At 28.8% G+C, this 15021-nt stretch overlaps 1 protein-coding gene across 1 annotated transcript; it reads left to right on the top strand.

Moving 5' to 3' along the window:
• Positions 1-11495: 11495 nt before the first annotated feature.
• On the top strand, positions 11496-14816 carry LOC113869112 (receptor-like protein 44). The gene is made up of 2 exons (XM_027505260.1): positions 11496-12701; positions 12984-14816. The coding sequence occupies exon 1, from the start codon at positions 11843-11845 to the stop codon at positions 12659-12661; it is 819 nt and encodes a 272-aa protein (XP_027361061.1). The 5' UTR covers positions 11496-11842; the 3' UTR covers positions 12662-12701; positions 12984-14816.
• The last annotated feature ends 205 nt before the right edge of the window (positions 14817-15021 follow it).

Here is a 15021-nt window from a genome sequence, read left to right as displayed (position 1 = left end):
AAGGGGCGTTGGTGCAAAAATATATTCCCTTAATGACTTTATGTGATCTGATTAATGACTTAATGACCTGTATCGAGTTACAATTTGTCATTTGCTTTAAGGAAAGTCCTTTGTTGGAAACACCTTTTCAGATTTTTCTTTTATTTATATTGGCACTTTGTAATCCCAATGATGGTGCTCGATCATAAAAGCAATCCGGTCTCTGTCCAACGAGGCTTAGCTATCGTCAAGTGATCAAACGCACTCAACATGGCATGGTTACGTTCACACGTGGGCTATTTAATCTGTATTCTTGATTTCCGGGTCCCTTGCTTATGTTCTAAATTGAAACATGGCAGAATGGCAAGAGGGAAGATATTAAGAACTTTATATATATATATATATCCCAAGACCGCTATGCTCTTTGAAGTTCGGAAATTGACCTTGATAGTATATACTAACAGATATGTAAGAAGTAAACCACAAGCAGCATGTAAAACGAGTTAGGGACTGTTTTATTTTCACGTTGAAAATTGGGTTGCACATATCCCAATATCATTGAGACCACGGTTGGAGGGATAATTTTTACTTTTAAAGAAAAGGAACTGCGAAATCTAATGCTAACTAATTTTAGGTGTCCAATCTAAAGCATGCAGAAGAGTGTTACAATCTTGTATTAATTAAGTATCTGTCCAAAGCACCCCTTATAATGACTTTGATAATATTCTTATCTTGAGTGAGTTTTTTTAGATTAAATTTTACTTAGTATGTTTTCAATATTAATATAATTTCAAATATTTGGTTATATTAATTTAGTTTGCGTCATTAGAATGATTAATATTGGGTTTAGCATCCTAACTCAAAGCTCCTGATATGGGTGCATGCATGCATGTAATCCATTGTGGTAGATGTGACTGATATACTATATTCAAATTGAAAATAAATTAAACATTTGTTCAATTGTTTGTTGTGCGCGTTTGTGTATATATATTAGTGATGATAAAGAGTTATATTTCTCCAGAAACAAAATCTTTTTGCAGATATTTTGTTCTTAGTTAATTCAGTAAATTTGTACTCTAATAAAAAAAACAAATTAAGGTAGCAATATGACAAAAACTAGGCATATGTAAACAAAGTTAGCGTATAATTTCTTCCGCGGCAGTCCAACTTTGTGGTTTAATATTGTTATGGAAGATTTGGTTCTATATTTAAGTGTCCATGACAATATTTGGCTCCTTCTAAGATGCTGGGAATTGCATGTTGGCGGTTTTTGTACTAGATCCCTACCAAAGTAAATCTAGCTAAAAAGAGCATCATCAGTCACTCTTATGCATGTTTTGTAATGAGCAGCAAGAAATATCAATCCATTATAATTTTTGTCGTGAAATTCCTTTAGAAATTTTGTCAAATACAAATTACTCTCTTGGCTGGCCTTTGATTCTTGTTCCTTTATGGTTTGTAATGCACATTTTGCATAACGTTTAGAGTGAAAGGAAGAAAATTAAGGTATATATGGGTATTTACATTGCTAATTATTATTTGGTCTATTTGGCTTTAAAGACAGTGGACAACAAATGGGCATAATGTTAGAATCTGTCAAAATTTGGTCCTGGTCATGGTTGTCTTTGAAGCTGAGAAATCTCAGAATATGCTTAATCTATTTATTACTTAAGCCTCTGTAATATAAGTATGAATATATAGCCCTTGTACTATTTAGGGTCGTGGATCTTTAGCTGACATGAGATCTTAATAGATTAATCTATAATAGAATGGGTTATTTCTGTTAAAGAAATTTTATTAAAGGTAAACAAACTTAGGGTCCTTAGATACACATTTTTCACTTATTGCATAGGTCAATCGACTCATAAATTCTGTATGCTTACTGCATTGTTTAATTAAGTTTGTTAACCATATTGATTCAATTCTGCTGGAGTCTTGAACATGAAAAGAGCAACTTCAATAATTGTGTAATTGCCACCAAATATAATCGTTATTGGAATCCGACCACTAGAAACACGGAAGAAGTAAAATTAAGATAAGGTAACAATAATCATATATATCAACGTTGTAACCATTTTTGTTTCCCCATTGTCGAATTGAACCAGTTGACTTAATTAGAAGAGTCTTGCACGATATAACCCAAGCCATATATCCTCTCAGGGAACATATTTTAAACTAAATTAGTTAGTATTCTGAAGAGTCGACCAGTCTGGACGAAATTAGCCCTACCTCTTGTGCCAATGGTTTTAATACCAAGACCTTCACATACGCAAGGTTAAAATTGTAATTACCAATCAAATTCATAATAAAAAGCACAATTGTTCCTTATTGGTTGATTGGATGCGGCAAGAATAAAGCAAGGAACAAGGAAGTCGTGATACATAGTTAAAACAAAATGAACACACTCGCTTGACTTGATAGTTGAAAATCAGAAAATAAATATTAATTATATTATTAAATCTATTATAAATTATCAAAATTAAAATATAAATATTATAATTTTATTAAAAAGTCATAAAAATATTCAATAAATTTTAATATATTAACTATCCATGTTATATAATTTTATAACTAAAATTTTTGCACTCTCACTTCTATATAAAGAAATATCTTAATAAAAACGTACCCTCCTCTCTCTTTCTTTCTTTCTCTCTCTCTTTATATATATATATAAAAACTCACGACACATTTAATTTATTTATTTTTTTAAATCATACGCCCACATGTTTTATCACACTTATACTATCGACGACGTATGATTATATAGTTGAAATTAACTTCTTCTTTTTTTTTAAGAATAGCATGAAATAACATTTCCATGATAACACAAGAAAAAAGAATAAATAATATTAAAGAATTTCTAGTGTTCTTCGAAAATGTATAAAAATGAATCTGAACCTCTAGTCCAATTCTACCGGTCCTCACCACAGAAGAAACATTCGGTTGTCCATGAATAAAGTGCAATGCTGACTTGTAGATTTAATAAGGAGTATTTTTCGTAGCCATCCTTTCAGTATAGACATTCTCCCGTGCTGTATGGCTTTAATGCAGGGAAAAAAGGGATTAGAATCTGTGTCTCCACTTCATCTACAAATCAACATCTAATTCAGGCCAAAAAGAAAAGAGTGTGTCGAACATTCTGCGGCCCAACTCTTTATTCAGGAATCAAAGAGACTCTCTTCATTTTCAAACCCTTACACCAAAAACAAAAAATATTAAGATCAGAAGTTAAATTAAAAATTTTAATTTACATATTTAACAATATTATTATGTGTCTTTGAATATATATTAAGACATATTAATTAATTAATAAATAATTTATGCCATTTAAACATGTGAAAATTAATATGAGATGTAACTTGTATACAATTATATCCATTTCTCTCGTTTGTTTTTATGTGCACGTGCATCTTAAAAATATTTTATAAAACAAAAAAAAGACAATAAAAGATATCCTACTGTAGATATAAAAAATATAATTTTATTAGTTAATAACTTTATTATGTCGTACAATAATAAAGTAAAATGATTACTCCGATATTTTTTTTATAATCAAAACAAATACTACAGAAAAAATATGCCCCACGAAATAATCCGGAAGCAAAGCTGAATCAACAAAAATATTTAACAAATAAAAATGTCTTGAAAAGAAATAGAAATTAAATCATAAAGAAAATAATAGTAAGATCGAAAAACCCTTAAAATATTTTGTTTAATTAATTATTTTTTCTTTTCTTAGTCTTATCTATACATGATTTATCCTCCTTAATTAATAAATATTAATGTGTTTTATAAATTTTAACAATATATATTAAAATTTTTTACGATTATATCTAATCTTTTAAAATAAAAAAATACCTTTTACAATATAACTAAGTTTTTACATCACATAATTTTTTTAAAAATCTTATATTTTTAAAAAACATTTTTAAAAACTTAAATAAACGACTACTAAGTTAAAGTAAACACTGTTAAAAACTTGCTTAATTAAGAAATTATTGGCTTTAACTATATTAAGGTGAACTTGTGAATAAATTTTTCTAAAATAAATAATTTTTTTAATTTAAAATAATTTATCTTTTTAATTTTAAAGAAATAAAATAAGAATAAATTTTAAAATTAAAAAAATATTTTTATTTTAATTTATAAAAAAATTATTTATTTTTTATATTAATTTTTTCTCTTAAGACTTATTTACGAATTTACGCAAAAGATTCTTTATAACTCTTAATACATCATTTAAAGACATTAATGATTATAAATATATTAAGAAACATATTTGTCACAATCATTTATAAGTTGCATTGAGATTAAAATATTACCCAACAAATTTAAAAGTATGTGAATTATATTTAAATAGTATACGATAGAGTATTAAATGAACTATCTTAATTTAGTTATCTTTGATGTATTTTATTTTTTACAGCAATTTTATAATAATTCATATCGTTAACTATGATAAAATATACATACAAAGTTAAAAATATTGTCTAAAATCAAAATACTACCAATAATAATAAAACATATTTTTAACATATTTTATATATTCAAATTATTTTTTCAAAGTTAAACAAACTCAAACAATAGACAAATAATTAACATCGACTAAACAAACTCAAACAATAGACAAATAATTAACATCGACTAATTTATGCAGTTTATCAAGAAGTTTACCGTGAAGTGTGAGAAAATGTTTTAAATGGCACACCATGATTCGTTTATGTGCCTTTTGGCTTAAAAATGACTATTAGACGTGAAATTAACGTGTATCTTAAAAAAAATCATTAAAAAGTTTTCATAGTAAATATTTAAAAAAAATTATTCACTATAAGTGTAGTTTGGAAATAGAAATTTTGAAAGGGAAGAGAGGGGAAGACATAAATTTATATTTTAAATAAATATATTTAAAGTTAATATTTAAAAAAAAAACTCTTTTCAAATATATCTAAATTAAAATTTGACTTAAAAAAGATAAAGATAAATGTTATAATACATTATTTAAATTATACTAATTGTCATTCTTATTTGGACAAATTAATGAGAATGCGAAACATTATTCACGCGCTATGTCTATAACCCCCCATAAATTATGAAAGTAATTAGTAAATTTCTATATATTAAACATACTTTAACTAATATTGTTCCATTTTTAGCTGTATTTTGATCTTTTAACTTTTATTCAAAAACAATGTTGCGTGTGTGTTTGTTGATAGAATTTTTTAAAATGTCTTGTAAAAAGGTTTATAGAAAAGAAATTTAAAAGAAAAATCCAATATGCAGACTACACGTGTATGTTTGTTCTTTTGGAGAAATAAAGAAAAATGAATATGATGCTCATGTACCTACCAAACAAGAATAGAGAATTAAGATTTGATGGATACACTGTTTCTTGTTAGTTAAACATAGGTCACATCGAGCACTCTCACAGACAAACTTGAAAATATCTTATTGTCTCGCATTATCGCATAAACCAAAACCAATATGACTATCCATCAAATTCAAAGCCAAGAATAATATTAACCTTGTTCTATTGTTGTGGGACCATATTGGGCTACGGGAGGTGGAAGATCCATGACAATACAAGGCCATAATTTTCGGCATTCAACTTAAGGCCCGTATTTCTCACCACACGAGTTTCGTGGGCCCCTTCAGCATCCATGAAACAACTAAGTTTTACAGTTCTAAGCATGGCTGCTGTCCCCAACAGTACATTGTTGTGTCTACACGTTACACTCATGTTGGGCCCTTTGTTAACCCCTCGCCGAGGCAAATATGGGCCCAAGGCAACGGGACCACCTCAATAATTAAAAGCCCAACTCCATTTTAAGGCTTATAACCCAAACAAAAGAAGAATATTTAGTCCTAAATATTTTCATTCCCATGAGTTTTTTTATATGGATATTATTCAATTAAATTTTTAATAACATTAAAAATACATTGTATGAATATTTTTAAATATATCTTCAATTTCATAAAATGTATAAATATTTAAAATCTTAATCAAATTAAATTTAAATTTAAAATAAATAAGTAGTGTTTGAAAGGAATAAAAATAGCCAATAAAATTAAATACTAATTGAAAAAAGTTCACATAATATAATTAATTTTTTTAAAAAAAATTATCATTTAGAATAATTCTAAGAGAATATTTTCAATTTAAAATAAAATTTAAATTTAATATATAAAGACAAATTATTATTGTTATTATAAAATATTATTAATTTAAGTATTAGTTTGAATTGCATTTCCACGGGAGAACCAAACAAATCCTCCAGCTGACAGACGATTCGAAAGTAAAAATGGTTGGTAAAGTAGCGCAACAAATTGACATTTGGACGACTTTTGAATTTTTTTTTTCGTACATTCTTTTATATATATATATATATATATATATATATTATTTTAAAAAAAATTATGTCTTATTTTAAGATAAGAAAAGCTTTCATAAAATATTCATATTTATGTCATCTCAAAAGAGACAAATGAAAATTTAAAATTATTATTTGAAGTGCAAAATTTTATCTTGCTCACAGTTCTTTTAAATAATATATTTTATTTAAACTTAAAATATTTAGTATTATTAATATCAAATATCGTTTTCAATAAAAAAATTGGTTATATATCATTAAAATATTGAATGCAGTTAAGAAAAAAATATATATTGAACGCAGTTAAAATATCATTCTTTTTAAATCAATGTTTTTGAAAATCAAGCTGATAGTCGAATTGATAAAAAAAAATTAGTCAAACTGATGATAATTAAATTTATTTTTAATATTGATATAGTGTAATCAATAAAAATTTAAAATAATCGTATTATATACTTTTAAAAAAATAAATATTTAATAATATCAATATATCTTGTATGTGGACTTTTTTTGAAAAAAATTAGAATGAAAATTAAAATTAAAAATAAAATAAATCAACTTATTCTCCCAAAACTGTCAATTCAAACTGTTCTCCCAGAAAATTCTATACGTATCAGGTATTTTCTGCTTTCGATCGATTTATGACCAGGTTGTCGATTTTTGACTGATATTTTGCCTTCTCAATTTCTTGGATTGTTCAAACCAGTTATCAAAAGGTTAATGGTCCAATTATTCGAATTAACCATAACTACAAATATTATGAACACCATGAGTACTGAAATTAAAATTTAATAAAAAAAATTTTAAAAAAAGTGTTAAAAAGTAATTGACATTTCTCTCGTATTACTACATAATACATCTTAAAATCAATGCAACGATTCAAACAGTGACGCCCTAAACTACAAAGGGAAAGAAAATTATTACTCATGGAAGATGGAACGAACAAATTTGGTGATTAAAAAATTGTTGTCCTTGACTTTTTGACTATACGAAAAATAAGGAAGGTGCGGCTAATGCTATCTATTTTGATTTTGAGTTTGATTAGGACTTGTTTTCTTTCACTTTTGATCATATCCTTAATTAATATCATTCATACTGATTTTAATTTGGACCAATTCCCAATCCGCAATCTCTCATGGATTGGAGGGTGCAAAACAAACAAAATCCTTCATCCCCACTCTTCAAAGGTGCAGTGTACACGCTTCCTTTAGGTTTTACCAATAGCCACTTTCCAATGGATACTTTACATATAATTAACAAAACGTTTCCGCAAGTAGAGTTTGATTTTCAAAGAGGTACCCTATATTGTGATTAAAGAAATATTGTTACACACGTTTTGCTGTTTTGTAAATTAGAAAAGGTCTATAGTACAACTAAATAAAGCCCAAAAGCTCTATACGATTAGATTTTGTTAATATCGATATGATTCTTCGTTTTCTTATCAGTTTATATATTCACAAAGAGTCTCTATTGAAGATCTGTATCAAATTTATACCTTGTCATAGTTAATACGTAATGTGAAATCAATCAATTTAATTAATGAATCCCTTTATATCTTATTTATGATCATATACATTAAATTTTATATAATTTGAAATTTTGTATGTTTATTATTTTAAATTTTACTTTTTTATATTAAAAAGATATACTATACATTAAAATTAAATAATGTGATTTTATTTTATATAAAATTATTTTATTTAAATTAATGATTAAATTAATTAATTTGTATTCTATAGAAAATTGTTAATTAATATAAATGTTTAAATTTGATATTTGGTGTTAACAGAATTTCACTTATAAATATGGATCTGCCTAATAAGTCTACAAACCTAAAAATAAACGAATAATAAAGTTATATATATAAACATTAAATCCAAATCATACAACCATATATAATACTTAAAAAAGTTATGTGTACTTTTTTAATATTGAGAGTTTAAATAAAATATAACAAGATATTGTTTTTTATTTAAGTAATATATATATATATACATATTTTTTTATGTATTCACAAATTTAAATTCGGGTATAATTTATAAACCATAAAAAATTGTATGTATTATATATATACACACGCGTGCGCACTCTTTAAAAAACAAAATCTGAAGGAAATTTTGGATGCATTCACAAATTTTGATTGACCAACAGGGTTTAAGTTGCGGTGTTAAGATGGTGCTGGTTTTCTGTCTAGACGACATCCACAATCAATATGCCATCATCTCTATTCTCTAGAGGACCATCATGTATTCATTTGAGTGCCGGGATCAGTTGCACGCCCCGTGCTCGTTATTTTCCATCCACGGATTCTTTAAATTTATGTACAAATTAAAATCAAATCAAATCAATTTATTAGCATGAACATAAGTTGTCAATATTTTAAATATGTACAATTTTTGTTTTTTAAAAAAAGGTATTCTTAGAGTTTTAAATTTAAAAGATTGACATAAAAAAATCGAAGATTTGGAAGAAAAAAAATTATACCAAATGTATTAAATAACTGTTAAAATTTGTAGGAAACATTCTTACTTTCAATGTAAGAAAAACAAAAAAACCCTCTATTTTATAATATTCCAGTAGATAATTGTAATTTCATTTGGGTATTTTTTTATTCACCTTTGCTTTTTTTAATTACCTTTTCGTTTTCATTTGCTGCATTTATGGGGAAAAAAAGGGGGGTTAGGCGCAATCCCACGCTATTATTTCCCCTTTTTTCATCCTATGAACAAGTGAAAGAGTGGACAATGCCAGATATAGTTTTGATTAGTTAGTTCAATGCATTGATTGATCGCCAGCAGGCCTAATGATAAATAACATGCAAATGATTCGGTAGCATATACGGATATTACCAGTACCGGATGAGGAATAATAGATGTTAAATATAACTAACATTTAAATATTTTTTAAAAGAATTTTTTAGTGTAAATTATTTTAACTGCCAACCAAATAAAAATAAATAGTAAGTACTGCTTTTAAAATAATAATTAAAAAAGACAAATATTATTGTTGATATATTAATTTCTAATTAGTTAATAATATATTTTTATGCTATCAATATGTTTTAATTAAATTATGTTTAAAAATAAGTCCTGACTAATTAGCATTAGGTCAATGATAAAATTAAAACACAATTAAAATACTCAGGTAAGGATTAATGAATGGATGAACATCATCCAAGTAGTAAATAATTAAATTTTCCTTGATAACACTATGTGCTATCCTAAGTTTAAGACTTTTATAATTATTTTTATATTATTTTTCTAATTGATCGATTATTAACAAAAAAAATAATTATTCAAACAGTATAAATATTTTACATGAAAAAGTGCATTGGTAAAAGAATAATTGATTTTACTTTAGATTTTTACTTAGGAAAATAAATGAAAAAATTGCATTAGTAAAAGAACAATTAATTTTATTTTAAATCTATACTTAGACAAATAAAAAATATTTTTTTTATTGTAAACATATAATTAAGAATAAAAGTAGTGTTTTACAGGAATAAAAAAGTATAGCCAACTTGTTAGTGGCATTAAATTTATCAATAATTTAATATCTTTTTTTTTTCTAAAATTATACTTAAAACTATTGAAATATATTGGTATTAGCTTACTCTACTTCTATTTAATTGTGTTTTGTTTATCTCTACTCAAGATATTTTTAAAAAAATATTTATCAATACAACAAACAATTTATGAGATGTCTGATTGAAAAGGTTACGATAAATTATTCGAAAGAGTTTTATAATTGGAACAAAAAATAATATTTAAGTGTTAAAAAAAAGGTTTACTAAAACATATAATGTATGTTATAAATATTATAAGGTTGAAATGTTTGTCACTAAAAAAGCTTTAAAAGTTATTAGATTTATTAAGCTTTCTCATGTTTATGGAGAAGTGAATTCTCATACTAATTTTCATGCCATACCAAACTAGGTTTAGATTTTTATTTTTTTTTATCTCTTTTATCAGTTTTTTTACCACTCTTCTTTCTTTTTTTTCATTTTTGAGTTTGATGTTTTGTAATTCTATTTTTTTAGGCCTATTGTATAGGTTTGTATTTGTTGGGTTTTAAGCTTCCATCTTTAGAAAGAGAAAAAAAACATTTTCACTAGAAAAAGATATATGTGATAAGTTTAAGTTAAACAAATTTATAATTTTTACAATCATAAACAACTATTGCTATTGAAATTGTCAAATTTTTGGTTTAGAAATTAATTAAAATTGATTTATTTAATTAAAAAATTAACCAAACTTTTCATTTATATTTACATAACAAAGTAAAAATGAACACTCTCGAAAACAAAGACATTTTGTAATATATATTAAGTTAATTTAACTTACATATTTTTTAAAAACTTTGTTATTTTCTTCCTAATTTATATTTTAATTATATTCTCAAGTAAAAGAACGCCTCAATACTTGAAAAAAATCATCGTTAATTAAAATTTAAAATGATTTTCATTGCTGCAATCACTGTTTTGACGCAAAACCTACAGACTACTGGTGAAGCAGAGCCTCAGCTAGTGTTATTCGTCGTCACGGATTCAAACTTTTGGGATAAAAAAAAGAATTCAATATCAATTATAAAATTCTAAAATGATAGCTTTTGTTTATTTGGAAAATAAACAGATGGCTATTTAGTAATAACTTTTAGACGATAAAGAAAGCACTAAGTGGGGTATTATTTTATTATTATTAATAAGGAAAAGGAGAGAAAGGAAAGCAGAGTACTTGTTTTTCTTGGAGGTGTAAATGATAACTGGTCACAGATGTAGAAGAAGCGCAGTTAGTAGCGTAGAAATTAGAATGGTGTGGAAATAGAAAAGGTAGTAAAAAGTCAAAAATGTCCTTGGCGTATGGTCGCTGTCTTAGCCTCATATTTGCAGGTCATCGCTCCCCACAAACTCCAATTCTAAATGGCCCACTCAAACTCTCTCTCTGCTTCCATCAACGGCTTCACCGTCCGCATGCGCGCTCTCGTGTCTACACTCTCTTCCCCCACAACCCGAGCCACATCCATATCCCCAACCAAACCCGAAAATCCAAAGTTTAATAATATTATTAAAATAATATTGAATTCGTTGATTAACAATTGAATATAAAACCAAACAAAGTAACCAACTAGCTAGCTAGGTAAGCCAGCCAACAAAACAAAAGATTGAAGAGTGAAGACCATTTTTTCAAAGAGTCTCCCTTCCCTTCTTAGTTCATTCTCTCTCACTCACTTTGGCTTAACATAACACAACAACATAGTCCGACATCTCTCGCTTTCTCGACTTTTCCGTGTTGTTTTCGGGACACCTTCACCCATAGAGAACCGTTAAATAGATCCTTTTCCCCAGTTTTCAAGTTAGTTACTTGGCTTTGGATGAATCCCAATCCCAATCCCAATCACCTTCCTTCCATCTTCCCCATCCAACATCACAACCTCCTTGCGTATTAAAGAAACTAAACGATCATCGGAATTGGAACCGCGAGGTTGTTTAGCAATAGATGGATGTTGGGACCGTGCTGCTACTGTGGTGGGTTATAACAACAAGCGCTTTGATTGCTGTCACTTTATCAGATCCAAGCGACGAGGCATGCCTGACGCACCTCAGCAAGTCGTTAGAAGACCCAAACAAGCTGCTACGTAACTGGAAGGAAGAGAGCTTTGCAAAACCCTGCAACGATTCCATCTCCAACCTCCAGGGCGCCATCTGCAACAATGGCCGCATCTACAAGCTCTCTCTCAACAACCTCTCGCTACGTGGCACCATATCCCCCTTCCTCGCAAACTGTACCAACCTCCAAGCCCTCGACCTCTCCTCCAACTTCCTCACCGGTCCAATACCCCCTGACCTGCAGTCGCTCGTCAACCTCGCCGTGTTGAACCTCTCATCCAATCGCCTTCAAGGAGAGATTCCTCCACAGCTCACATTGTGTGCTTATCTCAACATCATCGACCTTCACCAGAATTTGCTTACTGGCCCTATCCCTCAGCAATTGGGCCTTCTTGTTCGCCTCTCTGCCTTTGACGTGTCCAATAACCACCTTTCCGGCCCGATCCCGGCTTCCTTGTCCAACCGGAGCGGTAACTTACCTCGGTTCAACGCCAGCTCCTTCGAGGGGAATAAGGATCTTTATGGGTACCCTTTGCCTCCGCTGAGGAGTAAAGGTTTGTCAGTTTTGGCCATTGTAGGGATTGGATTGGGAAGTGGACTGGCCAGTTTGGTGCTCAGTTTTACAGGGGTTTGTATTTGGTTGAAAATTACAGAGAGGAAGATGGCGCTTGAAGAAGGCAAAATCAGTCACCTTATGCCTGATTATTGATGCTTAATCATAAACTTCAATTCAATATTCCAAATCCAAGGTATCTTTGATTGAACTTGATCGCTGATGGTTCGGCTGAAAAAAAAAAATAGTACCCGTACCAGGTACCTTTTTTTTTTTTTTTTGATAAAAGTGAGGTGTGGGCTACCCCTGTTTTCTTCGTACTTATGGGTCGTTCAGATCATTGTCTTTTATCGATCACGGGGGATATATTTTATATTATATTTTTATTTTTTCATAACTATTATTAACTGTTTTGATTTTTCTCCTCCACCCCATTCTTATTGGCTCTATTATTATTATTATTATTGAACACGGTTAGCAGCGTATAAATCAAAATTCAAAAACAATTTCATCAGTGGTGCAGATGTTGTGCAGCTTTAATTTACTTCTTCTAGTGATACCTGGAATGGCAACGCAATTTCCTTGATTTTCGTTATTCTACCATCATTCGGAGGGTTGGCTTTGGTTGGCACTTCGCGGGATGTAGGGTAGGTTAGTGGGTGCGGTACTGCTCCATGAAGCGCAGCACCGTTCAACTGCAAACTTGTCTGGCACAGTATGCTAAAATAGTCTTACTAATTAGTGCGTACTGGATATTGAAATAATCTATAAATATTAAAATTTATTAAAAAATACAATAAGACAATATTAATAGTGTTTTTTAATTTTAATTCATTGATATTTACCTAACGTATATAAATATAAACACAAACAGCTGTGCCATTTTTTTTCTTTTTAATTTTTTTATATGCAGAAAAGTGCCGCGTTTTTCTCACATTATCGGGGTGAAGTGCTTTGCTGAGTTGAGGCGGTGGGGGACACCAACGGCAGTACACAGCCACACGGATTGGGACTTGTCTTTGACATAATAACTTGGTTGTTCTACTGTAACTCGCTTGTTAGTCCAATGTCAAGTAGTCAACCTCATTTGGTCGCGTTTTAGAATATGGCTATCTATCCCTTCGTTAGCTTTGGAATAGGATTATTTTTTTAAGATGGTTCAGCATCATTATCATTGTTTAGAACGAAACAAATTATTTTTTATTTTTAACGGTACTTTTGTGCATCATGATGTTGGACAAAGTGTGAACATAAATTAAAATTTACAGCCATAAAGTGATGAGGGGTTAACGTGAATTTAGTGCTTCCCATAATTATGGCTAGTGGGTGTGGGTTCCTTATTTATTTGATCTCCTATTCTTCTTCCTTTTTCTTGCTCAGTATTTCCTATTCTTCTTCCGGCCTGGTTTCTTTTACCCTACAAGCTAAGTGGGCCTAGGCTCGTGGCTCGAGTTTCGGTTCGTAAAGTGACTGTTCTGTGGAATCATCTCATATGCTTCCCGTTGTAAGAAATGGACACTTCATTCTTGTTTTTTTTAACGACTGCATTGAATTATATAAGGTTTCTCTGACTTATTTCATGAGTTGAATAATTTTATTCTGTATGAATTAATAAAATTGTGTATAAAAAATTAAATAAGTATTAATATAATGTCTTGATTTTATTAATTTACTTAAGATGCAGTGATATTTAGCAACTTAGACATTGACTAATCTGCGTGTCACCCGACTCATGTAGGGTAAGATGTTCAAAGAGTAACAACATAATTTTTTGTGAAATTTAAATACAATTTGTCAAAACTCAACTTCATACATGTTAAAAAGAAAAAAGATTATGTAGATTTTACCTGTTAAAAGATTGTAGTACTAGTTCAAAAGTTAACCTCCTGTTCGAAACTGATTTTGCTTCTACTGCTTATCGTGGATGGACTAATAATATTGTCTGGCCAAAAGGGCAGCAATGTATGTTTATTTGACTTGCTAGTTGTCAAAGTGAATTCATCTGGACATTGATTTTCTCACCCTCTAAATTTAGATTTTTTTTAGCAAGCGTGATACATCAAACAGTTGCTTTACTTAGTAGAAAGTTATGATCATTTTGACAGTTTTATATTTGACAGTTTTATATTTGACCTTATTAAACTAATTGAATGCGAATGTCAATGCGATATTGGCAATAAAAGACCCAATTTTGAAGCACAGCATGGCTGTCGTGGAAAGGGAACGAGACAGGATTAAGTTGCTTCTGATAAATAATAATAATAATAAAATTAATTAAAAGATATTTGTTGCACTTTTATAATTTTAATACAATGGATGTGTTACTTTTTCAATAAAAACATTTTATTTTGGATACTTAAAAGTCAATCCTAAAAGCTGAATTAACAAAGCAAAAACAAAAAGAGCATAACAAACAAATGTTGTTAACTCCATAAAATTATACAAATATTGGATTGACATTTCTATCTTTTTTTTAATATCAATTGCTGGACTTGTCTATTAATTTCAGAGCTCTT

This window comes from Abrus precatorius, unplaced genomic scaffold (assembly GCF_003935025.1).
Source record: "Abrus precatorius isolate BTA unplaced genomic scaffold, Abrus_2018 Scaffold6, whole genome shotgun sequence".
Classification (NCBI taxonomy): domain Eukaryota; kingdom Viridiplantae; phylum Streptophyta; class Magnoliopsida; order Fabales; family Fabaceae; genus Abrus; species Abrus precatorius.
This window is presented reverse-complemented; position numbering and strand designations above follow the sequence as displayed.

Bases quoted from the DNA above. Each gene is read 5' to 3' on its own strand.
- LOC113869112 (XM_027505260.1), top strand. From the start codon at position 11,843: ATGGATGTTGGGACCGTGCTGCTACTGTGGTGGGTTATAACAACAAGC.